Source organism: Staurois parvus, unplaced genomic scaffold (assembly GCF_062004578.1).
Source record: "Staurois parvus isolate SC_StPar_1 unplaced genomic scaffold, SC_StPar_1.0 ptg000259l, whole genome shotgun sequence".
Taxonomy (NCBI): Eukaryota; Metazoa; Chordata; class Amphibia; order Anura; family Ranidae; genus Staurois; species Staurois parvus.
In genome coordinates this window covers 923,775-951,573 of record NW_028318055.1, presented here as the reverse complement: position 1 = coordinate 951,573, position 27,799 = coordinate 923,775, and the positions used below count along the sequence as shown (strand labels likewise).

Sequence of the window (27,799 nt, the reverse complement as noted above, 5' to 3'; positions counted from 1 at the left end):
TTGTCCGTTAAACCAGCGCAGCGCTGTATAGCAAAAAAATGGTGTAAATTGCAGTATCTATCCCATAGTTTGTAGACGCTATAACTGTCACACAAAGCAATCAATATACACTTATTGGGATTTTTTTACCAAAAACATGGAGAAGAATACAGTTTTGCCTAAATTTATAACTAACTTTGAGTTCACTATATATTTTTTATAGCTGAAAGTAAAAAAGATCGTTTTTCTTTAAAATTTGTGGTCTTTTTTTGTTTATAGCGTGAAAAATAAAAAGCATTGCATGACCGCGCAATTATCAGTTGAATTAGTGCAGCGCCGAGTAGCAAAAAGAGGCGTGGTCATTAAGGGGGGTAAATCCTCAGGAGGGCAAGTGGTTAAACCAACAAAGGTGCATATAGCTTTTCTATCATGATCTGACTTGGTTTTCATAATACGGACACTTTTAAGTTGGTATAAGCAGGGCTTTTTTTCAGCAGGGACGCTGGGGAACGCAGTGCCGGCACCTCCACCACTAAATGTAATGGAATGGGGTGCTGGAGGGTCTATTGATGCTGGGAGAGTCTATTGATGCTGGGAGAGTCTATTAATGTTAGTGGGGGAACTATTGTTGCTGGGGGGGCTGGATGTCCCTTAGAGGCATCTGCTGTTGAGAGAGGGGTCTATTGATGCTGGCTGATGAAGGGTCTATTGATTTTGGTGTCTGGGAGATCAATTTATGCTTGTGGGGGGTTTATTGTTGCTGGGGGTGGATCTATTGCTGCGGAGTGGATACTTTGTTGCACGGAGTCTATTGTTGCTGGCTGCAGGGTATCTGGTTTATTGCTTTTCTTGCTATCATTATCAAATTCCATAATACCAAAAATGATACTTTGTTCTGTATTTTTTAAAAGGGGCAGTACTGAGGGGGGGATAGGGGGTGGAACACAGGAACATGCTCAGAGATGGTAGGGGCAGAGACAAGGGTAACTCAGAAGGGGGGAATACCTGCACCTATTTTCTGAAAGAAAAGGCCCTGGGTAGAAGTCTAACTGCAGTTAAAAAAAGGTTTATAAAGTATAATTTAATACATTTTTGTATTTCTTAAAATACTTAAAGTGGACCAGTACTCAAAAAGTAAACATTTTTGATATTACAGGAATATCTAGAAATGTTTGTCTTGAAAAAATAGCAATGCACTTCCTGTGCCTAAACACTCAGTTGTATTGGTGTGAAATCAAGGAACTGCTGTCCCTGACTGATAGTCTCATGAGAAGGAAAATCCTTCCTATACCAAGATGGCCACCCGTACACAGACAGACAGTGCAGGAAAAGGTAAGCATGATGGGGAAAAATCATCTTCAGGGAGGCAAAACACATAACTACTCCTGTGCTCTATGCTCCCTTTCTGGGCTCAGCTCCCAAGACAGGGTTCCGGCCCTCTTTAAATATATTTCATAGAGTACCAGTAAACAGCTTTGTAGTAAACTACTTTAATCCGCTATCAGAATTCACACAGAGACAAGGGAAGTACTATGATCCAACAAGACTTTACTCATAGCAACATGCTGTGAATCTAAGAAATGACGCATGATGTTTGGAGTAGAGAGACATCATCAATGACCTGCTGTTTTTTTATTATCCAATTAAAGTATTGACCAAGCTCTATAGCTAAAGAATGCTTTTCTTTACTTGTATTTGAATACTGACTGAACAGAATCAGCAGTTGTTTGGTTACATTGTTCCCAAATATGCAGCTCTACTATGTGCTTAGTGGTTGGCCTACACTTTGAAATTTATGCAAAACTTTTATGTTCCTTAGTTTTGGATAGGGCGTGGAAGTGATAGAGCCCATATTATGTTTTATCGTGGTCTGTGTTCCTCTTGGAAATATTCACCTATTTGTTCTGGTGTCACTTAAACAGAAAGTGAGGCAAAATCCAGAATTTTACAGCCCTCACCAGCAAGCGTTGAGGACAATTCATCCAAAACGAGGCAAGTGGGAACATCAAAAAATTACCTGAAAGGGATTTTTATCCCTTCTCTATACGAACGAAAAAAAAAAAAAAAGTTTTAGTTATACATACATTTTGGGTTCTATACTGTAAACTTTTTGGCACTCAAGATTCAGGCACCTTTCACCCAAGATTTGTACATTTTTCTATTTGAATTTAATTGGAAAACGTGAATCATAGGTGAAATGTGTGAATCTTGGGTGAAAATGCAGTATATAAATAGACCCCTTTAAAAGTGGAAAAGGGTGAGAGCTTCCTAATGTTTTTATTATTGTTAGTGGTTGCATTAACCTCCCTAGAAGTATGATGATGTCAGTATTTCTGTGCTCAAAGCGGTACATTGTTTTCAATGGAAATATGTAGTTTTTTTATTGTAGGCCTGTAAGTTTTAGGAATAACTCACTGAAATCTGTCTGAACAAGAGTCTAGTAAACATCCCGGGGAGGATAAAATTTGAAACACGAAATCATAAATTATAATATAATAAATAATATTAAAAAATCATAATATAATAATACATTTATTTCAATAATATAATCGAACCAAAAACACTGAAATTTGAAATAGAGCGCCAAGTTCGCACATCGCTAAGCAAAGTCGCAAAATCGTTTTCAGTGTCTGATGAGGAATTTCCCCCACCAATCATTATCACTCAATTCTGCAAGTGGTTCTGATTTACTATCGCTGTTCTCTAGCCGGTCTAAAACCGCGTCTGACCTAAGGGGATGCTTTTTGGACGCCATGGACGTTCTCAAGTTTTCAGGCGGAAAGAACAGTAAAAATGCAGGCAGGGCGCCGGACAAAGCACTCGGGACAAAATGTATGTGAAATGGTTTGAAACAGTAATATAATACTATCAGGGGCGGACTGACCATTCGAGCACTCGGGCACTGCTCGAGGGCCCGGGGTCAGTAGGGGGCACCATAAAATGCCCCTGGTACCTTTTATAGGCTTTTTTGGGTGTGTTTTGAGTGTGGACAAGGACACAGGATCCCCATGATCCCCAATTGCCCGAGGGCCCCATGAGTTGTCAGTCCGCCCCTGAATACTATCAGATTTAGTGTACAGTGGGGATGGAAAGTTTGGGCACCCCAGCTCAAAATTTGTATTAATGTGCATAAAGAAGCCAAGGAAAGATGGAAAAATCTCCAAAAGGCATCAAATTACAGATTAGACATTCTTATAATATGTCAACAAAAGTTAGATTTTATTTCCATCATTTACACTTTCAAAATAGCAGAAAACAAAAAAATGGCGTCTGCAAAAGTTTGGGCCCCCTGCAGAGTTAATATCTTGTACTGCCCCCCTTTGGCAAGTATCACAGCATGTAAACGCTTTTTGTAGCCAGCCAAGAGTCTTTCAATTCTTGTTTGAGGTATCTTTGCCCATTCTTCCTTACAAAAGTCTTCCAGTTCTTTGAGATCTCTGGGCTGTCTGTCACGCACGGCTCTTTTAAGGTCTATCCATAGATTTTCAATGATGTTGAGGTCAGGAGATTGTGAAGGCCATGGCAAAACCTTCAGTGTACGCCTCTTGATGTAATCCCCCGTGGATTTCGAGGTGTGTTTAGGATCATTATCCATTTGTAGAAGCCATCCTCTCTTTAACTTCAGCTTTTTCACAGATGGCATCAAGTTACCATCCAAAATTTGCTGAAATTTTATTGAATCCATTTTTCCTTCTACTCGTGAGATGTTCCCTGTGCCACTGGCTGCAACACAACCCCAGAGCATGATTGATCCAACCCCATGCTTCACAGTTGGACAGAGGTTCTTTTCATTAAATTCTGTGCCCCTTCTTCTCCAAACGTACCTTTGCTCATTCTGGCCAAAAAGTTCAATTTTAACCTCATCGGTCCACAGAACTTGTTTCCAAAATGCATCAGGCTTGTCTATATATTCATTTGCAAAGTTCAAACGATGATTTTTGTGGTGAGGATGTAGAAGAGGTTTTCTTCTGATGACTCTTCCATGAAGACCATATTTGTACAAGTATCTCTTTATAGTGGAATAGTGACCACAACTCCAGTGTCTGCCAGATCTTTCTGGAGGGATCGTGCCGTCAAAAGTGGGTTTTGAATTGTTTTTCTCACAATCGGGCGAGCTGTTCTGTCTGATATTTTTCTTGGTCTTCCAGATCTTGCTTTAACTTCCACTGTTCCTGATGACTGCCATTTCTTAATTACATTCCGAACAGAGGATATTGACATCTGAAAACGCTTTGCTATCTTCTTATAGCCCTCTCCAGCTTTGTGAGCGTCAACTATTTTCAGTTTCAGTTTTCTAGACAACTGCTTAGAAGAACCCATGGTGCTGATTGTTGGGGCAAGGTCAGATGAGTCGGGGCATTTAAAACCTTTGAGATTGACATCACCTGGTCTTCCCAGACGATGATTGAGAACAATCCATGACACTGGCAGGTCTCAGCTTTGCAAAGGGGGCAGTGCATGCTATAAATTCTGCAGGGTGCCCAAACTTTTGCAGACGCCATTTTTTTGTTTTCTGTTATTTTGAAAGTGTAAATGATGGAAATAAAATCTAACTTTTGTTGACGTATTATAAGAATGTCTAATCTGTAATTTGATGCCTTTTGGAGATTTTTCCATCTTTCCTTGGCTTCTTTATGCACATTAATACAAATTTTTAGCTGGGGTGCCCAAACTTTCCATCCCCACTGTATTATGTGTATTATGTAAAACTTTGACATTGTTTAATCTCCCGCCGGTTCCGTTCCCCGTACGTCCCGATGCTCGCAGGGAACGGAACCCAGAAACGGCACATGGCTGGGGATGCAGCGGAAGGACAGCGCGGGACAAGGTAAGTGATCCAGGGATCCTAGAGCAAGGCTGCAGTGTAATCCCGGGTGTAGCTCGGGGGGGTTACCGCTTCTGGTGCTGAAACTTGACCCCAAGCTACACTTGTGAATACCGCCAGGGGGGTTAAGGAAATTTCATTTCACTTTTTATCGCATTGACACTAGAAAAAAGGACGGTGGAGGTTACCAAGAAATGAACACACAGTCAGGAAGTCGCAGAGGAAATGCAGAGAGTCAAAATGACTTACCGTACATCTGCCCTACTGGGTACCTGGAGTAAATATCCATAATAGGGACACAGACAGCAACAAATCCTTTTTGTATGAATAACTGCCACTACATTTTCTTAAATGCAAGTGTTGGAATACAATGTTTATGTATTTTGTGTAAGAAATACATCAGTATTCAGTAGAGATACAGTCATGGTCAAAATTACTGGCACCCCTATATTTTTGTCAGATAATGCACCACTTCGCCCAGAAAATTGTTGCGATTACAAATGTGTAGGTATTTTCATGTTTATTTCTTTTGTTTGTATTGATATACCACAAAAGTGGAGAAACAAAAAGCCAAATCTGACACATTCCACACAACTCCAGAAATGGACTGGACAAAATTATTGGCACCCTCAATTTAATATTTGGTAGCACACCCCTTGGGAAAAAATAACTGAAATCAATCGCTTCCTGTAACCATCAATGAGTTTTACACCTCTACTGGAATTTTGGATCACTCTTCTTTTGCCAACTGCTCCGGGTCTCTCAGATTGGAAGGGTTCCCTTTCCCAACTGCTGGTCTGAGATCTCTCCACAGGAGCTCTATGGGATTGAGATCTGGACTGATTGCTGGCCAGTTCAGTACTCTCCAGTGCTTTGTCTGAAACCATTTTTTTGTGCTTTTTTTGTGTGCTTTGGGTCACTGGCCTGCTGTAAGACTCATGACCTCTGATGGAAACCCAACTTTCTGGCACTGGGCCCTACATTGCACCCCAGAATTCTTTGGCAGTCTTCAGATTTCATAATGCCATGTACACGGCCAAGACATCCAGTGCTTGAAGCAGCAAAGCAACCGCAAAATATCAGTGAACCTCCGCCGTGTGTGACTGTAGGCACTGTATTCTTTTCTTTAAAGGCTTCACAGGCACAATAAGATTTCTGGAGATGGACTTGTAACCATGAGACTGTCAATGCTTTTCCACAATTTTTGTTCTCAAATCCTCAGACAACTCTTTGCTGCTCTTCCTCTCCTCCATGCTCCATGTGGCACACAGAGACACATAACAGAAAGGCTGAGTCAATGTTTCACCATGTTAACTGGTGGCTGGTGTGATTTCTACATTGTCAGCAAATTCTAATTGATACAGCTGAGTTTAAAGCGGAGTTCCACCCAAAAGGGGAAGTTGCACTTTAACCACTTGCCTACCAGGCACTTATACCCCCTTCCTTACCAGGCCAATTTTCAGCTTTCAGCGCTGCCGCACTTTGATTGACAATTGCGCGGTCATGCAACATTGTACCCATATGAAATTTTGATCATTTTTTTCTCACAAATAGAGCTTTCTTTTGGTGGTATTTAATTGCCACTGGGCACTTTACTTTTTGTGCTATAAATAAAAAAAGTGCAAAAAATTTGAAAAAAAAATTTTTTTCTTTGTTTCTATTATAAAATTTTTCAAACAGGTATTTTTTCTCCTTCACTGATGTGCATTGATGAGGCAGCACTGATGGGCACTGATAGGCGGCACTGATGGGCACTGATAGGCAGCACTAAAGGGCACTGATAGGCAGTACTAATGAGGTGGCACGGATAGGCGGCACTAATATGCAGCACTGATAGGCGGCACTGATGATGGGTACTGATAGACGGCACTGACTGGCATCACTGCTGGGCACTGACTGGTGGCACTGACTGGCACAACCCCTGGGCACTGACTGGTGGCACTGACTGGCAGCACTGCTGGGCTGCACTGGTGGGTGGCACTGGTGGGCAGCACTGGTGGGTGGGCACAGGTGGGTGGCACGGGTGGGCACAGGTGGGTGGGCACAGGTGGGTGGCACTTCGGGGCACAGGTAGGTGGCACTTCTGGGCACAGGTGTGTGACACTGCAGAGTGGTACAGGTGGGTGCACTGCTGGGCACAGGTGGGTGATCTGCTGGGCACAGGTGGGCGGAGCTAGTGGGCGCACTGCTGGGCACAGGTGGGCGGAACTTGCGGGTGGCACTGCTGGGCACCGATCATCAGTGCCCTGATGATCGGTGCCGATCCCCGCTGTGACAACTGCCGGTTCTTGGCAGTTTTTTCCTCACGATCTGACAGCGTGAGGAAAGTGCAGCCGAGAACCGACACTTGCATTTCCCTCTGATCAGCGTGTCATTGGACACCGCTGATCACATGGTAAAAGGCCGCTGTGATTGGCCTTTTACCACATCACGTGATCAGCTGTGTCCGTAGGACACAGCGATCACGGAGATCGCCGGGTGCGCACCCCCTGGGGCGCGCAGGAGAGCGCGTTCTGGGGGGACGTCATATGACGTCCACCCAGAACTGGCCGGCCGCAGTGAAGCCGTCATTCGGCTATCTGCGGTCGGCAACTAGTTAAAGACTGGTTCCCGCTCCCCATTAAGTGGGTACCGAAATTGACAGGTACCCGCTCCCACCTCCGCTGTGATCGCCTAGGCAATCGGAAGCGGAAGTTGTCCTCCTATCCTCTTCTGTGACACGTGACAGGTCCCAGAAGACTACGGGGCCATTCAGGAAGTGCAGTGCTACTCGCGCATGCGGAGAGGACATCCGGCTGTGAAGCTGCAAACTGTCACAGCCGGGTGCCCACAAGATGCCGGCGCCTGGAACACAGGATGGCCGGTGAAACAGGCTGAGGGGACACCACGGGATCGTGGGACAGGTGAGTGGCTGTATTTTTTAAAAGTCAGCAGCTACAGTTTTTGTAGCTGCTGACTTATTTTTTTACAGTGTGAGTAGAATTACAGATTACAGGAGCATCCACATTGTGTGGAATGTGTCAGATTTGGCTTTTTGTTTCTCCACTTTTTTTGTGTCCTACCAATACAAACAAAAGAAATAAACATGAGAATACCTAAACATTTGTAATTGCAACAAGTGGTGCATTATCTGACAGAAATGCAGGGCTGCCAATATTTTTGGCCATGACTGTATATTCTTCAACTATTAGATGGCAGTGTTTATAAGTTTGTAGCTGAGTCTATGACAGGACTGTCCTACTCAGTGAGCACCCCTGGGCACTGTCCAGGAGCCTCAGGTGCTCATGGGGCCCCATCTGGCTCTATCGCTCCAATGATCAAGGGGAAGCAACAGGCTGGCAGTGCTAAGGTCAGGGGCAAGGAAGGAAATTGTCTGCAGACACACAACTTAGGACTTGCAGCAGGGCTCAGGCCAAGTGGGCATGGGTCTTTAGCAGGGACGGACTGACAACTCATGGGGCCCCCGGGCAATAGGGTATCATGGGGCCCCTGTGTCCTTGCCCAAACTCAAAAAAGCCTATGAAAAAGGTACCAGTGGCATCTCATGGGGCCCCCTACTGACCCTGGGCCCTCGGGCAGTGCCCGAGTTTCCAAATGGTCAGTCCGCCCCTGGTCTTGAGGGTGGTGGTATCCTACCCGCCATCTTCAGGCTCAGCTGGGCTGTCACCTGAGCCTCTTCATGTAATCAATGCCAAATGACGGCAGCTCCGCCTCCACCCGTCGCCCAGCCAGGACTCTGTAGCTGGGAGCAGATGCACAGCAAACTGCTGTCTGTGCCGATCCTGTCACTCAGTGTCTCACCCACACAAATCCTGCGAGTGATATATTGAGAGACAGGATTCAGCGTGAACAGCGCAGGGTGCTGAACAGTTGTTCTGTTGTAGCCAATCCCTGCTGTGCCTGCAATTGCAGCCCCACCCCCTGATATGGACACACACACCATGGTGCTAGAAGTAAGAAAGGTGTGTGCAGTGCTGCCGGCAACAAAGTCAAGTGGAAGAGACACACTAGAGGCTGCAAAATTGGTGAATGAGGGAAGACACACACACGAGAGGCTGCAAAATTGGTGAATGAGTCCAATGTCCAAACCCCCCCCCCCCCACCTTGATAAATTCCTATGTCCTTCCCTCGCCTCTGCTGCTCTCAGTCTCTGAATGCAAAAGACGGCTACTTCTCTGAAAAGAAATTCACGGATTGCTTTTCAAAAAGGTATTTGACAGGCGGTGAGGTGGTGATATGCCGCCTTCTCATCACCTGTTTTAACCTCCTAAATGCTGCATCAACCCCACCACAACCACGTGCACTGCATGCGATTGTGGGTAATATGCAGCATGGAGCATTTCATCTGAATGGGGTGTGTTTGGTGAGCAGTAGTGCCTGCCATATGCAACTGGGGATATAGTTCTTGCTGCAGTCACGAAGCATCATGGCTGAAGCATGCGTACCCCCCAGCTGCTGCCTTGTCAGCTAAAGTGCACACATTCCCTCGGAAGAAGTCATTGGACGAAACGCGTCAGTGTGTGGCTTTCCTGTGATGTCACTACTCATGCTAATGCACGTGTCCGGATCACATGATCGCACTATTACCATCTTGAATGCGGGCTGGCTGGTGAGACACAGGATGCAGAGACTGGAGCTCTGATATAACAAAACGCCTTGTTTTTATTTGCTCATTGTGAGTGTGATTTTAAGGGGGGTTTGTTTGGCAATACATTTGTTGGATGATACTGCACTATGGCGAGTATTTTCTTTACCCACATGTGCTAATCTGGATATGAGAGGATCTTCTCTGGAGTTTGTTTGGTGATATGCTGGATACATAGTAGTATGCTGAGTAATTACCAACACATGAGGATCGTCCTTTGAAGTCTGTTTGGTGAAATGCTGGATATATACTGACATGCTGGTTAATTACTAGCACATGGTGAGGGTGCATTTTGATGGGGTGTTTTTGAGCACTGAATACCACATTGCTTATGAAGGAGGATCTCATTACTTCATTTACTGAGGATCATGTTTATATGGACTTTTCTGAATGGACTATATTGAGATTCCTTATTTATTGATTTTTTGTTTGCACTATTAATATGCACTTATTTGGTGGTGATTATATTTAGTTGTGTGATTTGGTTTGCGCTATTATTTGTGATTTGTATATTTTTCACATTTTTATTATTAAAGTGCACATGGGCCAACCGATCAGACCATCCATCGACTATATAGAGCGGTGGATGTAAACGTACATGTGCCCATTTACACCAACCTGCATCCAATCCGCTAAAAAAAGACAGATGGGGTATGCATTTCACATCTGTCAAGCGGATTGGATCAGATGACAATTGGTGGTAAACAGACAGGTGGTCTGTTTACATCTAACCACCCCTAGGGGAAAGCGGGCTGTGTCTGTCTGTTCTGCAAAAGCGGAGCGGACACAGACCTGTCATCCGCCTGCTCAACAGGGATCAGCGCTATCAACTATATATACTTTAATTCTGGAGAGCAGATGTGTAGATTAGAGCAGGCTGGTAGGGGCCGTATGCATTACTTTGTCCAGGGGCACATGATGCTAATAAGATACTATTAAGATGGCTCTGCTCTATGGCATATGTCTTTTCTCTGAATAAAAGTTTCCTGTATCCTTGTTGCAGTGAAGCAGAAAAGCACATGTGGAGTGTGCACTGTCTGTCCTGTAGAGCTATATACAACATTTCTAAAGGCAAGGCAACAGCAATGACTCCATTGCTGAAGCCTTGCAGTTAAAGTGGGTGTAAAGGCAATCATTTTATTTACCCTAATGCATTCCCTCCCTCAGCCACCCTCATACCTGAGCCCAAACTCGATCCAGCGCTGTGCCTGAGAGCAGGAGCATCTCTCCTCTAACTGGACATGGAGGCAGCAGCGGGAGCCATTGGCTTCTGCTACTGTCAATCACAGTCTGTGAGGAGGGAGAAGGGACGGGGCCAGGCTGAGTGTGTCACTGGACACACAGAGCCTAGCTTGGGATCAAGCCCGCACAAGTGCTCCCATAGCAAGCTGCTTGCTAAGGGGGCACTCGGAAGGTGGGAGGAGCTAGAAGTGCCAGTGGGTGACTCCAGAAGAGGAAGATTGGGGCTGCTTTGTGCATAATAATTGAACAGAGCAGGTAAGTATGACATTTTTGTTATTTCAAAAACAAATTTACCTTTACAATAACTTTAATGAAAGGTAGTGGGGAGCAGCTACCAAACTGTAACTTCACTGAAAGTAACTGCAGACTGAGACAGAAAGGTACTAATGCACCGCAGTAAGTTATGTATTCATTTAAAACCAATAGGTGAACTTACCTAAGCCCCATTGCGATCCAGCCACTCCCTCCTAATTGGCTGAGACACAGCCAGTGGTCAATCACAGCCAGTGAGCTAATGAGGAGAGAGAGGAGGCAGGGCTGAGCCACGGCTGTGTGTGTGAATGGACAGGCAAAACAATGGCTTGGGAGTCAACCTGCTTGGGTGCCCCCAGAGCAAGCTGGCACTAGACAGGAGGGAGGGGCCTGGAGTACAGGCAGGGGACTCGGGAAGAGGAAAATCTGGGCTGCTCTGTGCAAAACCACTGCACAGAGTAGGTATGATGTTTGTTATTTTATCATCAATGATGTCACATGGGGTGGGGTCACACAGAAGACAATGCCAAATGTTGCAGCGTTTTCCAGTGTTTTTTTTCTTATTCTCTGTATGTCACTGTATAGGTTCACAAAAGCAACAATCATACTAAACAAAAAAATACAAATTACCTGGTTTTTCAACTTTTATGACTTCTGCTCCAAGATCTCCAAGAATCATTGTAGTAAAGGGCCCAGCAAGTACCCTATAAAAATATAGGTGAGTTTTTACTTTACAAACAAATCATTTTTCTGGATACTTAGGAAATGAAGATACATCCACGAAGGATGACTATTCATTATTATAAATATAATATATATCTGATTTTTAACTGCATTTTCAAATAAAAATAAATTAGAAAAACGTATTAACCAGTTCGGGTCCACAACAATTTTTTTTATTTTTTGCATAACATGTAAAATGTTTACTTTTTGGCAATAAAATTACGTAAACCCCCAGAACAATATTTATTTTCTGAAAGCAGAGGCCCTGTAGGATAAAAAGGTGATTGTTGCAAATTTACGAAGTTACATGATATTTGCTCAACTGCTTATTAAACGCAAATTTTCAGGAAAAAATACACTGCTCAAAAAAATTAAAGGAGCACTTTTTAATCAGAGTATAGTATCAAGCCAATTAAACTCCTGGGATATTGATATGGTCAGGTAAGTAGCAGAGGGGGTTGTTAATCAGTTTCAGCTGCTTTGGTGTTAATGAAATTAACAACAGGTACACTAGATGGGCAGCAATCACATGGTCCCCAAAACAGGAATGGTTTTACAGGTGGAGACTACTGACATTTTTTTCCCTACTCATCTTTTCTGACTGTTTTTCACAAGGTTTGTATTTGGCTAGGGTCAGTGTCACTACTGGTAGCATGAAGCTATACCTGGACCCTACAGGGGTTGCACAGGCAGTCCAACTCCTCCAGGATGGCACATCAATACGTGCCATTGGCAGGAGGTTTGCTGTGTCACCCAGTACAGTCTCAAGAGCATGGAGGAGATTCCAAGAGACAGGCAGTTACTACAGGAGAGCTGGACAGGGCCGTAGAAGGTCCTTAACCCATCGGCAGGATCGGTATCTGCCAGAGCCCTACAAAATTACCTCCAGCAGGTAACTGGTGTGAATGTCTCTGACCAAACAATCAGAAACAGACTTCATGAGGGTGGCCTGAGGGCCCAACGTCCTCTAGTGGGCCCTGTGCTCACTGCCTGGCACCATAGAGCTTGGTTGGCATTTGCCATTGAACACCAGAATTGGCAGAACTGTGCTTTTCACAGATGAGAGCTGGTTCCCCGAGTACATGTGACAGACGTGAAAGGGTCTGGAGAAGCTGCAGAGAACATTATGCTGCCTGTAACATCGTTCATCATGACTGTTTTAGTGGTGGGTCAGTGATGGTCTGGGGAGGCATATCCTTGGAGGGACGCACAGACCTCTACAGGCTAGACAATGGCACCCTGACTGTCATTAGGTATTGGGAGGAAATTCTACGCTGGTGGGTCCTGGGTTCCTCCTGGTGCACAACAATGCCCGGCCTCATGTGGCGAGAGTATGCAGGAATTTCCTGGAGGATGAAGGAACTGATACCATTGAATGGTCCCCACACTCACCTGACCTAAATCCAATAGAACACCTCTGGGATATCATGTTTCGGTCCATCCGACGCCACCAGGTTGCACCTCAGTGATGCCCTGAACCAGATCTTGAAGGAACTACCCCAGGACACCATCCGTGGTCTCATTAGGACCATGCCCCGATGTTGACAGGCATGCATACAAGCACATGGGGGCCATACAAACTACTGAGTACCATTTTGAGTTGCTGCAATGAAATTTCAGCAAAATGGACTAGCCTGCTGCATAATTTTTTCACTTTGATTTTCGGGAGGCTTTGTATTCAGTCCACTGTCACAGAGCACCATCGGCTCCGTGACAGTGATCTGCAGCTATGGAGCTACCGCATCACTTTCACTTACAGCCTAGAGACCGCTGAACAAAAAACACACAAACAGATGGCCGTAGCCATCAGCTTGTGATTAAAGGTTCACTCTTTGGACTTACGTAGTACATCCAAAGAGCTAAACTGGTTATAAAAGTAACTGTTGCATTCATTTTCAAATTGTTCTCACATATTGAGTTAACAGTGGGGTGTCTGCCCTCCAGAATATGAGAATGGATTATGCAGGTTCCACCTCCGCAACATCTCCAAGATACGCACATTCCTCACCCCAGACACCACCAAACAACTCGTACACTCCCTCATCATCTCACGCCTGGACTACTGCAACTCCCTTCTCACTGGCCTACCCAAACGAACGCTATCCCCACTCCAGTCGATCCTAAACTCAGCGGCTAGACTTATCCACCTCACCAACCGCTCCACATCTGCCTCCCCCCTCTGCCAATCCCTTCATTGGCTCCCGATTGCTCAACGCATCAAATTCAAACTGCTAACTCTGACCTACAAAGCCATTCACAATGCCGCCCCGAACTACATAACTGACCTGATACCCAAATACTACCCTACCCGTGCCCTCCGCTCCTCACAGGACCTCCTACTCTCTAGCTCCCTGGTCTCCTCCCCCCACGCCCGATTACAGGACTTCGCCAGGACTTCCCCCATCCTCTGGAACTCCCTACCCCAATCCATCAGACTGTCACCTACCCTCCTCACCTTCAGGCGCACCCTGAAAACCCTCCTCTTCAGGGAAGCCTACCCCAACCTCCCCTAACACCCGACCTCTAACCACTAAACTCCTCCACTCCTCCTACCACTCCATCCCCCACAGCCACTTCCTCCTGTACCACTATTCCCCTCCCTCCTAGATTGTAAGCTCCCAGGAGCAGGGCCCTCGAACCCCTCGTGTATTGTATTGTTACTGTCTTGTCTCATGTTCTGTCCCCCTCGCTACTGTACAGCGCTGAGCATACCCTTTGGCGCTATATAAATACTGTATAATAATAATAATTATGTGTGATGGTACTCATTAGCTGGTGGAAAGACTACATAATTTCACAATATTAAGTGGTCATCTAACGTTATAGGCCCTATACTTGATGTTGAAACTGTAATCACCCTCATTTCTAATTCCATTTCAATTAATTCTACGCACAGCAGCATGTTGTGAAATGCTGTCATGCACTGTAAGACACTGTTGCGCATTGCACTGTGTAGAATCGCAGACATGGTGCATTTTAATACAACACACCAAATCAACTGTACGGTGAACAGGGCAGATAAAAAATAATTATCCATTGCAGCTCATTATGCAACAGAAAAAAATATTCCACTAGGGATGTGCTTAAGAACTGAACGTTTGTGCCTCTACTTTAAATCTAATCCCAACAATATAAATCAACAAACTGGGGGAAATGCAATCAAGTCGCAGCGCCACTTTTCTGGACTAAATTCCTGTTGTTACTTTATTGCGCAAAATTCATGAAGCATTTGCAACACTTTTGATTCTCAGAGCAACTTATGCACCAAAATCAGGTAGTTCTAAAATTCGACACTTTTACATTGTGTCCCATTGAATGCGAAGTTTCTATGTTGTGCCGCATTGAAATGCGCAAAATTCAAAACTGCAGCAAATAAAGACCAATTCTCTTTTGGTGTACAGTAAGAAAAACTGGATCAGACAGATTCTGCGAAAGTGTCTTGAGAGCATTCTTGAAGTGGCGCAGCATGAGCCAAATTCACGTACAAGTTCTAGACAGGTCCATGAATTTGGCGCATTCTTCAACTCTTTGAATGAATGGCAGACACTTTCAAAATCTGTCTGCGCCAGTCTTTATGCATTCCAGGGACTGTCTATTCACAAAAGGAGGTACCACCTAATCTACTGACTGTAAACCTTTTATTAGCTCTTTAGGTACAGCAAATAATCTGACAGTATATACATACTAAGAATATATATTTGTATTAATGTGCTCATACCTTGTTAAGTCCAAGATTTTTACTCCTTCCAGTGGCTTTACATTGTCAGAATCTGTAACTATAAAGAAACACATAACTATATTTCTCATACAATACAAAAAAACAAAAATTGAAAAAACCATTTTGGACTTTCTATATAAAAATCATGCTAGAACCAAGAACATTGCGGCACATTTCCAGGAATTAGGGAAGGCATTAAAAAATGTATTTCCAATTGTTGTTTAAATCAACAGAGATGCAACTGAATCGGTGAAAATGGTCTTTTTATTTCTTAGTTTCCCAGCTGTCCTAGGTCTACAGTTGCAAGAAAAAGTATGTGAACCCCTTGTGATTACGTGGAGTTTTGCATGATTTGGGCATAAAATGTGCTCTGAACGTCATCTAAGTCACAACAATAGAAGAACACAGTCTGCTGAACATAATACTACACAAACATTAGATGTTGCCATGGTTTAATTGCACATAACATGTAAACATTCACAGTGCAGGGAGGAAAAAGTATGTGAACCTTTGGACTTAATAACTGGTTGACCCTCCTTTGGCAGCAATAACCTCAACCAAACGTTTCCTGTAGTTGCAGATCAGACCTGCACAACGATCTGGAGTCATTTTGGACCACTCCTCTTCACAAAACTGTTTCAGTGTAGCAATATTCTTGGGATGTCTGGTGTGAATCGCTCTCTTAAGGTCATGCCACAGCATTTCAATGGGGTTGAGGTCAGGACTCTGACTGGGCCACTCCAGAAGGCGTATTCTGTGCTGTTGCAGCCATTGTTTTGTTGAATGACTTGTATGCTTTGGGTCATTGTCCTGTTGCATCACCCATCCTCTGCGGAGCTTCAGTTGGCGGACAGATGGTCGTACGTTTTCCTGCAAAATGTCTTGATAAACTCTGGAATTCATTTTCCCATCAATGACAACAATCCGTCCAGGCCCTGAGGCAGCAAAGCAGCCCCAAACCATGATGCTCCCTCCACCATGTTTCACAGTGGGGATGAGGTTTTGATGTTGGTGTGCTGTGCCTTTTTTTCTCCACACATAGTGTTGTGTGTTCTTCCCAAACAACTCAATCTTGGTTTCATCTGTCCACAGTATATTCTGCCAGTAGTGCTGTGGAACATCCAGGTGCTCTTTTGCAAACTTCAAACGTGCTGCAATCTTCTTTTTGGCCAGCAATGGCTTCCTCCGTGGTGTCCTCCCATGTACTCCATTCTTGTTTAATGTTTTCCTTATTGTAGATGTGTCAACAAAAATGTTAGCATGTGCCAGAGATTTCTGTAGGTCTTTAGCTGACACTCTGGGATTCTTCATTACCTCATGCAGCATTCTGCGCTGTGCTCTTGCAGTCATTTTTACAGGACGACCACGCCTAGGGAGAGTAGCAACAGTGCTAAACTTTCTCCATTTGTAGACAGTCTGTCTTACCGTGGACACATGAACATCAAGGCTCAAGGAGATACTTTTGTAACCCTTTCCAGCTTCATGCAAGTCAACAATTCTTGATGGTAGGTCTTCTGAGAGCTCTTTTCTGCAAGGCATGGTTCACATCAGACAGTGCTTCTTGAAACCAGTAAACCCAAAACAGGTGTCAGCAACACATCCAATATCATCACACTGACTGGAGTCAAGGTTGGCTCACTCCTGGCTCTGGGAGAAGTCATTAAGCTAGGGCCTCACATACTTTTGTATGAGGCTTCGTATCTATAAAGTATCTATAAAGAGATACTTGTACAAATATGGTCTTCATGGAAGAGTCATCAGAAGAAAACCTCTTCTACGTCCTCACCACAAAAATCATCGTTTGAACTTTGCAAATGAACATATAGACAAGCCTGATGCATTTTGGAAACAAGTTCTGTGGACCGATGAGGTTAAAATTGAACTTTTTGGCCGAAATGAGCAAAGGTACATTTGGAGAAGAAGGGGCACAGAATTTAATGAAAAGAACCTCTGTCCAACTGTTAAGCATGGGGTTGGATCAATCATGCTTTGGTGTTGTGTTGCAGTCAGTGACACAGGGAACATCTCACGAGTAGAAGGAAAAATGGATTCTATAAAATTTCAGCAAATTTTGGATGGTAACTTGATGCCATCTGTGAAAAAGCTGAAGTTAAAGAGAGGATGGCTTCTACAAATGGATAATGATCCTAAACACACCTCGAAATCCACGGGGGATTACATCAAGAGGCGTAAACTGAAGGTTTTGCCATGGCCTTCACAATCTCCTGACCTCAACATCATTGAAAATCTATGGATAGACCTTAAAAGAGCCGTGCGTGACAGACAGCCCAGAAATCTCAAAGAACTGGAAGACTTTTGTAAGGAAGAATGGGCAAAGATACCTCAAACAAGAATTGAAAGACTCTTGGCTGGCTACAAAAAGCGTTTACAAGCTGTGATACTTGCCAAAGGGGGCAGTACAAGATATTAACTCTGCAGGGGGCCCAAACTTTTGCAGACGCCATTTTTTTGTTTTCTGTTATTTTGAAAGTGTAAATGATGGAAATAAAATCTAACTTTTGTTGACATATTATAAGAATGTCTAATCTGTAATTTGATGCCTTTTGGAGATTTTTCCATCTTTCCTTGGCTTCTTTATGCACATTAATACAAATTTTTAGCTGGGGTGCCCAAACGTTCCATCCCCACTGTATATATGGACCTAAGTGTATGCTTGTGAGATGTTCGAAGGAAGAAATAGTTACCTAGGAGGTTAGTTTATGCTGCAAGCTAGTCTTTATAGAAAAAACTGTGTGGAGCAGGGGCAGACTGACAACTCATGGGGCCCCCGGGCAATAGGGGATCATGGGGCCCCTGTGTCCTTGCCCAAACTCAAAAAAGACTATGAAAAAGGTACCAGGGGCATCTCATGGGGCCCCCTACTGACCCCAGGCCCTTGGGCAGTGCCCGAGTTTCCAAATGGTCAGTCCGCCCCTGGTGTGGAGTGTCAAGTTCTAAAGAGATGTGAAAACTTTACACATAAAATGGTGTGATGGTGGGAGTTGTATTCCGAACAAGGTGTGAACCACAGTTGAAATCCATCAAGTTGATGTTCAGTGTCCGTATTGGGACCAAACGTGCCGTTAGACCAAACATAATACTATGTAAGGTCACACTGCTGGTGGTGGAATCCTGCACTTTTATGTTTTGAGGCACTTAGTGATTGCAGAAGGATGGAAGCACTATAAAGTAGATTTTCAGACTTTTTATTTAATATTTGTCATCAATATTTTGATTTATGCGGTGCTTTTCACTTAATATTTGACTTATGCTGTGCTTTTCACTTAACCTCCCTGGCGGTCTGATTATTTCAGATTTTTGGTGCTGAAAGCAGTACCATTTTTTTGCATGGAAATATGTAGTTTTTTTTATTGTAGGCTGTAATATTTAGGAATAACTCACTGAAATCTGTCCGGACAAGAGTCTAGTAAACATCCCGGGGAGGATACAACTTGAAACACGAAATCATAAATTATAATTTAATAAATAATCATAAAAATAATAATATAATAATAATAAATTTAATTCAATAATATAATCAAACCAAAAACACTGAAATGTGAAATATAGCGCCAAGTTCGCACATCGCTGAGCAAAGTCGCAGAATCGTTTTCAGTGTCTGATGAGGAATTTCCCCCACAAATCATCACTCAATTCTGCAAGTGGTTCTGATTTGCTATCGCTGTTCTCTAGCCGGTCTAAAACCGCTTTTGACCTAAAGGGACGCTTTTTGGACGCCATGGACATTTCTCAGTTTCCAGGCAATAAGAACAGTCAAAATGCAGGCAGGGGACCGGACAAAGCACTCGGGACAAAATGTATGTGAAATGGGTTGATACAGCAATGTTTTACTATGTGATTTTAGTGAATGTCACTTTTTGTCATTTTTGAATTTCCCGCCGTTCCGTCCCCCGTACGTCCCGACGCTCACAGGGGACGGAACCCAGATGACAGATGCCGGCATCCGCCGGATTACATTGCTGGGGACACTGCAGGGAGGACATCGCGGGAGCGCAGGACAAGGTAAGTGATCGAGGGATCGCGGAGCAGCGCCGCATGGTATTCCCGAGTGTAGCTGGGGGGGTTACCGCTTGTGGTACTGAAACTTTACCCCGAGCTACACTCGGGAATACCGCCAGGGAGGTTAATATTTTGACTTATGTTGTGCTTTTCACTTAATATTTGATTTATGTTGTGCTTTTCACTTAATATTTTGATTTAAGTTGTGCTTTTCACTTAATATTTGATTTATGTTGTGCTTTTCACTTAATATTTTGATTTAAGTTGTGCTTTTCACTTAATATTTTGATTTATGCGGTGCTTTTCACTTAATATTTGATTTATGTTGTGCTTTTCACTTAATATTTGATTTATGTTGTGCTTTTCACTTAATATTTGATTTATGTTGTGCTTTTCACTTAATATTTGATTTATGTTGTGCTTTTCACTTAATATTTTGATTTAAGTTGTGCTTTTCACTTAATATTTTGATTTATGCGGTGCTTTTCACTTAATATTTGATTTATGTTGTGCTTTTCACTTAATATTTGATTTATGTTGTGCTTTTCACTTAATATTTGATTTATGTTGTGCTTTTCACTTAATATTTTGATTTATGTTGTGCTTTTCACTTAATATTTGATTTATGTTGTGCTTTTCACTTAATATTTTGATTTACGTTGTGCTTTTCACTTAATATTTTGATTTATGTTGTGCTTTTCACTTAATATTTGATTTATGTGGTGCTTTTCACTTAATATTTTGATTTATGTTGTGCTTTTCACTTAATATTTTGATTTATGTTGTGCTTTTCACTTAATATTTTGATTTATGTTGTGCTTTTCACTTAATATTTGATTTATGTGGTGCTTTTCACTTAATATTTGATTTATGTTGTGCTTTTCACTTAATATTTTGATTTATGTTGTGCTTTTTACTTAATTTTGTAGCACTGCACTGGTCACTGTATATAATGAAATGTTCATTGCTTCCAGTTTCTTAGACCATAGAGATGATTGGAGCCATTCCGGTCTCCGATCAGCTCTATGGTCAACGGCCAGCTGCATTCTTGGTTTCCCTGGTGGGACTGGACAGTCCGTAAAAGCCGCAGAAGGTGGCAGCAGGGGGGCGGGGGGGGTGGATAGGGAGGGGAGTGAATGTCCCTTCCTGCTGCTTGCAAAAGCGATCCAGCAGCTGTAGCTGCTTTCATGCTGCTATAACCACTCAAAGTCCATCGATGTACCAGTACGTTGCTGATGCTTGTTGGGCATGTATGTAACAGCAGAGAACATGGGCATATGATGAATGGGAGTCTGTGGACAAATATGACAGCAATTCATTGTTTTCTGTAATGCCCATGCTGAGGGTTGGGTCCAAAAAAGTTTTAAACCGTGACAGGTTTCCATGTGAATTGTCAGGCAAGGGCTGAATTTGGGTAGGCAGTGATGTACTGCTATGTGTATAAATTGCTTCGGCCCACAACCAATCGATGCAAATGTTGCGTGAACAACGGCGGAGCGGCTAAACGCTAGTGCTGGCAGCGAATGGGGCTTATCCTGTGTTTTTTGGGGACACTATACTAAGCAGGCTCTAGTATAGTTCTGTTCGTGATCAAAATATTGATCCATACAAACACTATAGTAGTAATGGCGGTGATCAGCGACTTATAGCCTGCGGTCGATCGTGTGTGAGCAATCTAACCCTGCCTGGGAGGGGCGCTAACTGACCCTGACGCTATCGTTAGTGGCAGCAATACAGTGGATCACTGATCCAGAGGAGAATATCCAATAGGTCAGCTGTACAGAAGTCAGTTGGTGGAGTGATTTCTATACAACCTGCTGGCCTATAGACCTGCTGAACTGGCAGGATTCTTATACGGCCACCTTTGCTGGATGCAGATGTGACCTATTCAAGTGAATGGGGATGCACTGCAACCGCCCCACAACATGTACAATGAACGTGATTGCACTTCAGTAGTACAGCAATTTGCAAATTAAATCAGGCGATGAAGAGGTGACATATCACCTCCTAACTGCCCGACAAATGCCTCTGAAAAGCGATCCGAGTGTGGATCACTTTTCAGAGGAGCGGCAGACTGTGCCAAACTTGTGAAGAAGCCCTAAGACTCTGTTCACACTTGTGCGACTTGTGGACACAAAGTCACATGACGGGTTGCAGCTCATTATTTTCAACGACACCCATTCTGATCTATGCAACGTAAAGTCGCGACAACTTTGAAAAGGTTCCTGCAGTACTTTGATGCAACTTGAGTGGCAGCGAGTGTGAAGTTGCATCAAAGTTACATGAAGCCCGGGTTCACACTGATGCGGTGTGGAATTTGCAGCATTTTCTGTGCAAATTCTGCACTACATCACAATTGCACCCCCATTCATGCAAACTGCTCTGGGCGAGCATGTCCAGTTAACAACACCCCGAAATTGGTGCGCAAAATGAGGTGCAATGTGCAGAATCGGATCACAGAGGTGTGAATCCCCATGCGATCTGAATCCAGTGCAGAGCAAAAAAGGGTCCTGCGCCTTTTTGTGCGGATGAGGTGCGATCTGAGCTATACAAAATGTACGGCTCCAATCGCACCACACACAATTCACGTGATTTGCACATGAATGCGGTGCGGTTCCTGTGCGACACACATGCGATCTGCCGCACAAGTGTGAACCAGCCTAATAGCTGCACTGGAGACTTCTGAAGCCGCACAAATGTGAACAGAGCTGAAAATAATTTTTTTTTGCCGCAACTCTAAGGCTCGGCTCACATATAGGCACTTTGTATTGCAGGCAGATACGCCGCAACTCTGCGCATGATCCCATGTGTTCAGGGGTCATTTATGAGGCAGGAAGGGGGTAGAAGTGCCCGGTGGGCAGGAAGGGGGTAGAAGTGCCCGGTAGGCGGGAAGGGGGTAGAAGTGTCCTGTAGGCGGGAAGGGGGTAGAAGTGCCCTGTAGGCGGGAAGGGGGTAGAAGTGCCCTGTAGGCGGGAAGAGGGTAGAAGTGTCCTGTAGGCGGGAAGGGGGTAGAAGTGTCCTGTAGGCAGGAAGGGGGTAGAAGTGTCCTGTAGGCAGGAAGGGGGTAGAAGTGCCCGGTAGGCGGGAAGGGGGTAGAAGTGTCCTGTAGGCGGGAAGGGGGTAGAAGTGTCCTGTAGGCAGGAAGGGGGTAGAAGTGTCCTGTAGGCAGGAAGGGGGTAGAAGTGCCCTGTAGGCGGGAAGGGGGTAGAAGTGTCCTGTAGGCGGGAAGAGGGTAGAAGTGCCCGGTAGGCAGGAAGGGGGTAGAAGTGCCCGGTAGGCAGGAAGGGGGTAGAAGTGCCCGGTAGGCAGGAAGGGGGTAGAAGTGCCCGGTAGGCAGGAAGGGGGTAGAAGTGCCCGGTAGGCAGGAAGGGGGTAGAAGTGTCCTGTAGGCAGGAAGGGGGTAGAAGTGTCCTGTAGGCAGGAAGGGGGTAGAAGTGCCCGGTAGGCAGGAAGGGGGTAGAAGTGTCCTGTAGGCAGGAAGGGGGTAGAAGTGTCCTGTAGGCAGGGAGGGGGTAGAAGTGTCCTGTAGGCAGGGAGGGGGTAGAAGTGCCCTGTAAGCAGGAAGGGGGTAGAAGTGTCCTGTAGGCAGGGAGGGGGTAGAAGTGTCCTGTAGGCAGGGAGGGGGTAGAAGTGCCCTGTAAGCGGGAAGGGGGTAGAAGTGCCCTGTAGGCAGGAAGGGGGTAGAAGTGCCCGGTAGGCGGGAAGGGGGTAGAAGTGCCCGGTAGGCAGGAAGGGGGTAGAAGTGCCCGGTAGGCAGGAAGGGGGTAGAAGTGCCCTGTAGGCAGGAAGGGGGTAGAAGTGCCCTGTAGGCAGGAAGATGGTAGAAGTGCCCTGTAGGCGCAGGAAGGGGGTAGAAGTGCCCGGTAGGCGCAGGAAGGGGGTAGAAGTGCCCAGGGGGGGCAGAAAGGGGGTAGAAGTGCCCAGGGGGGGCAGGAAGGGGGTAGAAGTGCCCAGGGGGGGCAGGGAGGGGGTATAAGTGCCCGGGGGGCAGGAAGGAGGTATATGTGCCTGGGGGGGCAGGAACGGGGTATAAGTGCCAGGGGGGGCAGGAACGGGGTAGAAGTGCCCGGGGGGGGCAGGGAGGGGGTAGAAGTGTCCTGTAGGCAGGAAGGGGGTATAAGTGCCCGGGGGGGGGAAGGAACGGGGTATAAGTGCCCGGGGGGGGCAGGGAGGGGGTAGAAGTGTCCGGTAGGCAGGAAGGGGGTAGAAGTGCCCTGGGGGGGGGGCAGGGAGGGGGTATAAGTGCCGGGGGGACAGGAACGGGGTATAAGTGCCGGGGGGGACAGGAACGGGGTAGAAGTTAACAGGGGGGGGCAGGTGAGGGGGTAACAGGTGCAGAAGTCACTGGAAGCATGGCAGACACACAGGCATTTTGGAGAGGTGTGAATGGAATGCAGTCGCTGTTTGTATGTCTTCCAGGTTACATGACAGGATAAGTTCATAGACTTCCCAGAGCTGAGTGTTGGGGGGTTCATTCAGCTCCTTACATAATGCCTCCATACAGAAGGACCCCCCTCCCCCCCGGGGGCTATACGGGGCCCTCATCTCCACAAGCAGTGTACCTCTCCGGGAGAGCCCCCTCCGCTGGGTGAAGGGGGGGGCCCCGCTTCTCGCCCCCTCACAACTCCTCCTCAAGGCCTCCAGCACACGAGCGGCGACCCGCATGACTTATTACTACCGGGAGCCGCGCAGAGCTCAGCACAGGACACAGCGACTTCCCGGGGCACACCGGGCCGAGTCCCGAGCCGAGGGGGCGGGGAACAGTCTGGTCCTGATTGCCATGTGAGGGTGCGAAGTCCTCCGGCGTTCCGTTCTCTATGAAGGAATACATTGTGTGGCAGAAAGTATTGGGACGCTTGTTGCCTTTACCCCGGTGCACGTCTGTGTAGGCCGCGATTTGCAGGGGCAGCAGAGCCCATTCATGTCAGTGGAAGGAGGGTCCTTGTCTGTCAATGATATAAATCCGGTGAATTATCAGACAAGTACCCCAGACTACCTCCGGGTTCACCTCTGTGGGGTGGTGCCATTGTGTGACCCCCATAAATCCCTGCAGCTGCACCACCCACACAGAGGAGTGCAGGACCCGCAGCTGGATGCCACTAATTGTAATGACACGTCGCCCGCAACAGTACTGGGAACCTCGGTTCCCATGCGGACTGTGATTACCCAAGTAGTGCAGGAACCTCTTCCCGGTACTTGTCTGTTAACCCCCCTGGCGGTATTCCCGAGTGTAGCTCGGGGTAAAGTTTCAGTACCAAAAGCGGTAACCCCCCCGAGCTACACTCGGGCTTACCATGCGGCGTTGCTCAGGGAGTCCCTGCAGAGCTTACCTTGTCCTTCGCTCCCGCGATGTGTCCCCTGCAGCGTCCCCGGCCATCTCCTCCGGCCGATGCCGGCATCCGGCTTCCGTGTTCCGGTCCCTGTGACGTCAGGATGTACGGGCGCCGGAACTTTTAAAAAATGAAATTTTTTTGAAAATGATTATCACATAGTATAACATTCCTGTATCAACCAATTTCACATACATTGTGTCCCGAGTGCTTTGTCCGGCGCCCTGCCTGCATTTTGTCTGTTCTTTCTGCCTGGAAACTTCGAAACGTCCATGGCGTCCAAAAAGCGTCCCGTTACGTCAAAAGCGGTTTTAGACCGGATAGAGAACAGCGATAGTAAATCAGAACCACTTACAGAATTGAGTGATAATGATTCGTGGGGGAAATTCCTCATCAGACACTGAAAACAATTCTGCGACTTTGCTCAGCGATGTGCGAACTTGGCGCTATATTTCACATTTCAGTGTTTTTGGTTTGATTATATTATTGAATTAAATTTATTATTATATTATTATGTTTTATGATTATTAAATTATAATTTATGATTTCGTGTTTCAAGTTTTATCCTCCCCGGGATGTTTACTAGACTCTTGTCCGGACAGATTTCAGGGAGTTATTCCTAAAAATTACAGCCTACAATAAAAAAATACATATTTCCATGCAAAATAATGTACCGCTTTCAGCACAAAAAACCTGAAATAATCAGACCGCCAGGGAGGGTAATTCACCGGATTTTTATAAAATATATATATTTTAATTTTTATTTTAATTTTGAATCCAGTGAATTAACAGACAAGTACCGGGAAGAAGTTCCTGCACTACTTGGGAAATCACAGTCCGCATGGGAACCGAGGTTCCCAGTACGGTTGCGGGCGGCGTGTCATTACAATTAGTGGCATCCAGCTGCGGGTCCTGCACTCCTCTGTGTGGGTGGTGCGGCTGCAGGGATTTGTGGGGGTCACACAATGGCACCACCCCACAGATGTGAACCTGGAGTTAGTCTAGGTTCACACCTATGCGTTTTGCAGAAACGCACAACAGTCCATTTAACATGATTTCCTATGGGACAGGTTCACATCTACGCGTTTTCACCCGGTGCATTTTTTGGAAAGGGACTGTTTTTAAACGCAAACATTGCATTTTTGGTTCTATAGACTTCAATGGAGAAGCTGCAGAAAAGCATGTAGTGTGTTTTAGTGCGTTTTTTACGTGTTTTTGATGCATTTTCGTTTTGCGTTTTAATCTGCCCAGCAACAAGTTTAAAAAAAAAAAGCAAAACGAGTCAAAAATACATGTGCAAAAACGCACTGCAGAAATGGATCAAACGCAAACTGCATAGGTGTGAACCTAGCCTTACATACACATGAACAGTAATGGCATCCTGGTCTTAAGCAGGCCATAGCCGGGTCAAACATCGGCAAATTTTTCAAGAAAAAAAAAAGTGAAAAATCGATCGGCCGATGTTACCACCAACGTTAAAAAAAATTGGCCGATTTTTAACCCGTCTATGGCTGGCATTAACCCCATAACTTCTGTCCCTGCAGAGACGGGAGTGCACCATGCAATGTGACAGCAATACAAATACATTATTTGGATTACAATGTTTTTATTTGGATACAAATGGATACATTGTTGCAAGCTCAAGACTTTTTCATATAAAATATAATAGCGGACTTCTCCTTCTTCTCAGGTCTGGCTCATGCGCAGATTTTTTATCGGTAAAACGATCGACTGATTTGCCCATCATTGCCGGGAAAATCGTCTGATCTTCAAAATCGGCGGCAAATTTTCCAACATGACCGATAAAAAAAATGTGAAAAAACCCTGAAAAACGGCAGACCAATTAACCCACTAACGATGCAAAAATCGTCTGATTTTTGACCCGTCTATGGCCGGCATAAGTCCGTAGGGTTCAATATTGAGTTGGCCCCGCCCTTTCCACACACATGACCTTTAATGGCCCCCCAGTCTTAGTCCGTAGGGTCCAATATTGAGTTGGCCCCGCCCTTTGCAGCTATAACAGCTTCAACTCTTCTGGGAAGGCCGTCCACAAGGTTTAGGAGGGTGTCTATGGGAAGGTTGGACCATTCTTCCAGAAGCACATTTGTCAGGTCAGGCACTGATGTCGGGGGAGGAGGCCTGGCTCGCAGTCTCCGCTCTAATTCATCCCAAAGGTGTTCTATGGGGTTGAGGTCAGGACTCTGTGCAGGACAGTCAAGTTCCTCCACCCCAAACTGGCTCCTCCATGTCTTTATGGACCTTGCTTTGTGCACTGGTGGGCAGTCATGTTGGAACAGGAAGGGGCCATCCCCAAACTCTTCCCACAAAGATGGGAGCATGAAATTGTCCAGAATGTCTTGGTATGCTGACGCCCTAGGAGTTCCCCTCACTGGAACTAGGGGGCCAAGCCCAACGCCTAAAAAACAACCCCACACCATAATCCCCCCTCTACTAAACTTTACACTTGGCACAATGCAGTCAGGCAAGTACATTTCTCCTGGTCACCACCAACCCCAGACATGTCCATCGGATTGCCATACAGAGAAGCGTGATTGGTCACTCCAGAGAACACGTCTCCTCTGCTCTAGAGTCCAGTGGCGGCGTGCTTTACACCATCCAGCGCTTTGCATTGCACTTGGTGATGGAAGGCTTGGATGCAGCTGCTCGGCCATGGAAACCCATTCCATGAAGCTCTCTACGCACTGTTGTTGGGCTCATCTGAAGGCGACACCAAGTTTGGAGGTCTTTAGCTATTCACTCTGCAGACAGTTGGCGACTTCTGCGCACTGTGCGCTTCAGCATGCGCTGACCCCGCCCTGTCATGTGACGTGGCCTACCACTTGGTGGCTGAGTGGCTGTTGTTCCCAGTTGCTTCCACTTTGTTATAATACCACTAAGGCTACGTTCACACTAGCTTTATCAGACAGGCGTTTGGGAAGTGTTTTTAAAATTCTATGAAAATTCTGCACATGGCAGCACACAGTACTGTTCACACTGAAGCATCGCGTTGTGTCAAAACTGACGGCTCATGTCAAGTCAGGAGGAGTTGAAGCCTTCCATTCAAG

General features: G+C 45.5%; 1 protein-coding gene across 2 annotated transcripts in view; it reads right to left on the bottom strand.

The window, feature by feature from the left end:
- Window positions 1–24,411, bottom strand: part of SUGCT (succinyl-CoA:glutarate-CoA transferase) — a 1,130,146-nt gene extending 1,105,735 nt beyond the window's left edge. The window contains exons 1-3 of one of the 2 annotated variants that reach the window (XM_089681088.1): window positions 24,274–24,411; window positions 15,385–15,442; window positions 11,574–11,647 (exon numbers count right to left, since the gene is read on the bottom strand). In XM_089681088.1, coding sequence (XP_089537214.1) covers window positions 11,574–11,622 — 49 coding nt within the window. In that variant the 5' untranslated portion in view covers window positions 11,623–11,647; window positions 15,385–15,442; window positions 24,274–24,411. Of the gene's footprint in view, window positions 1–11,573; window positions 11,648–15,384; window positions 15,443–23,966 lie in introns of both variants that reach the window. The other variant, XM_089681087.1, reaches the window with a different exon arrangement.
- Window positions 24,412–27,799: the final 3,388 nt, after the last annotated feature.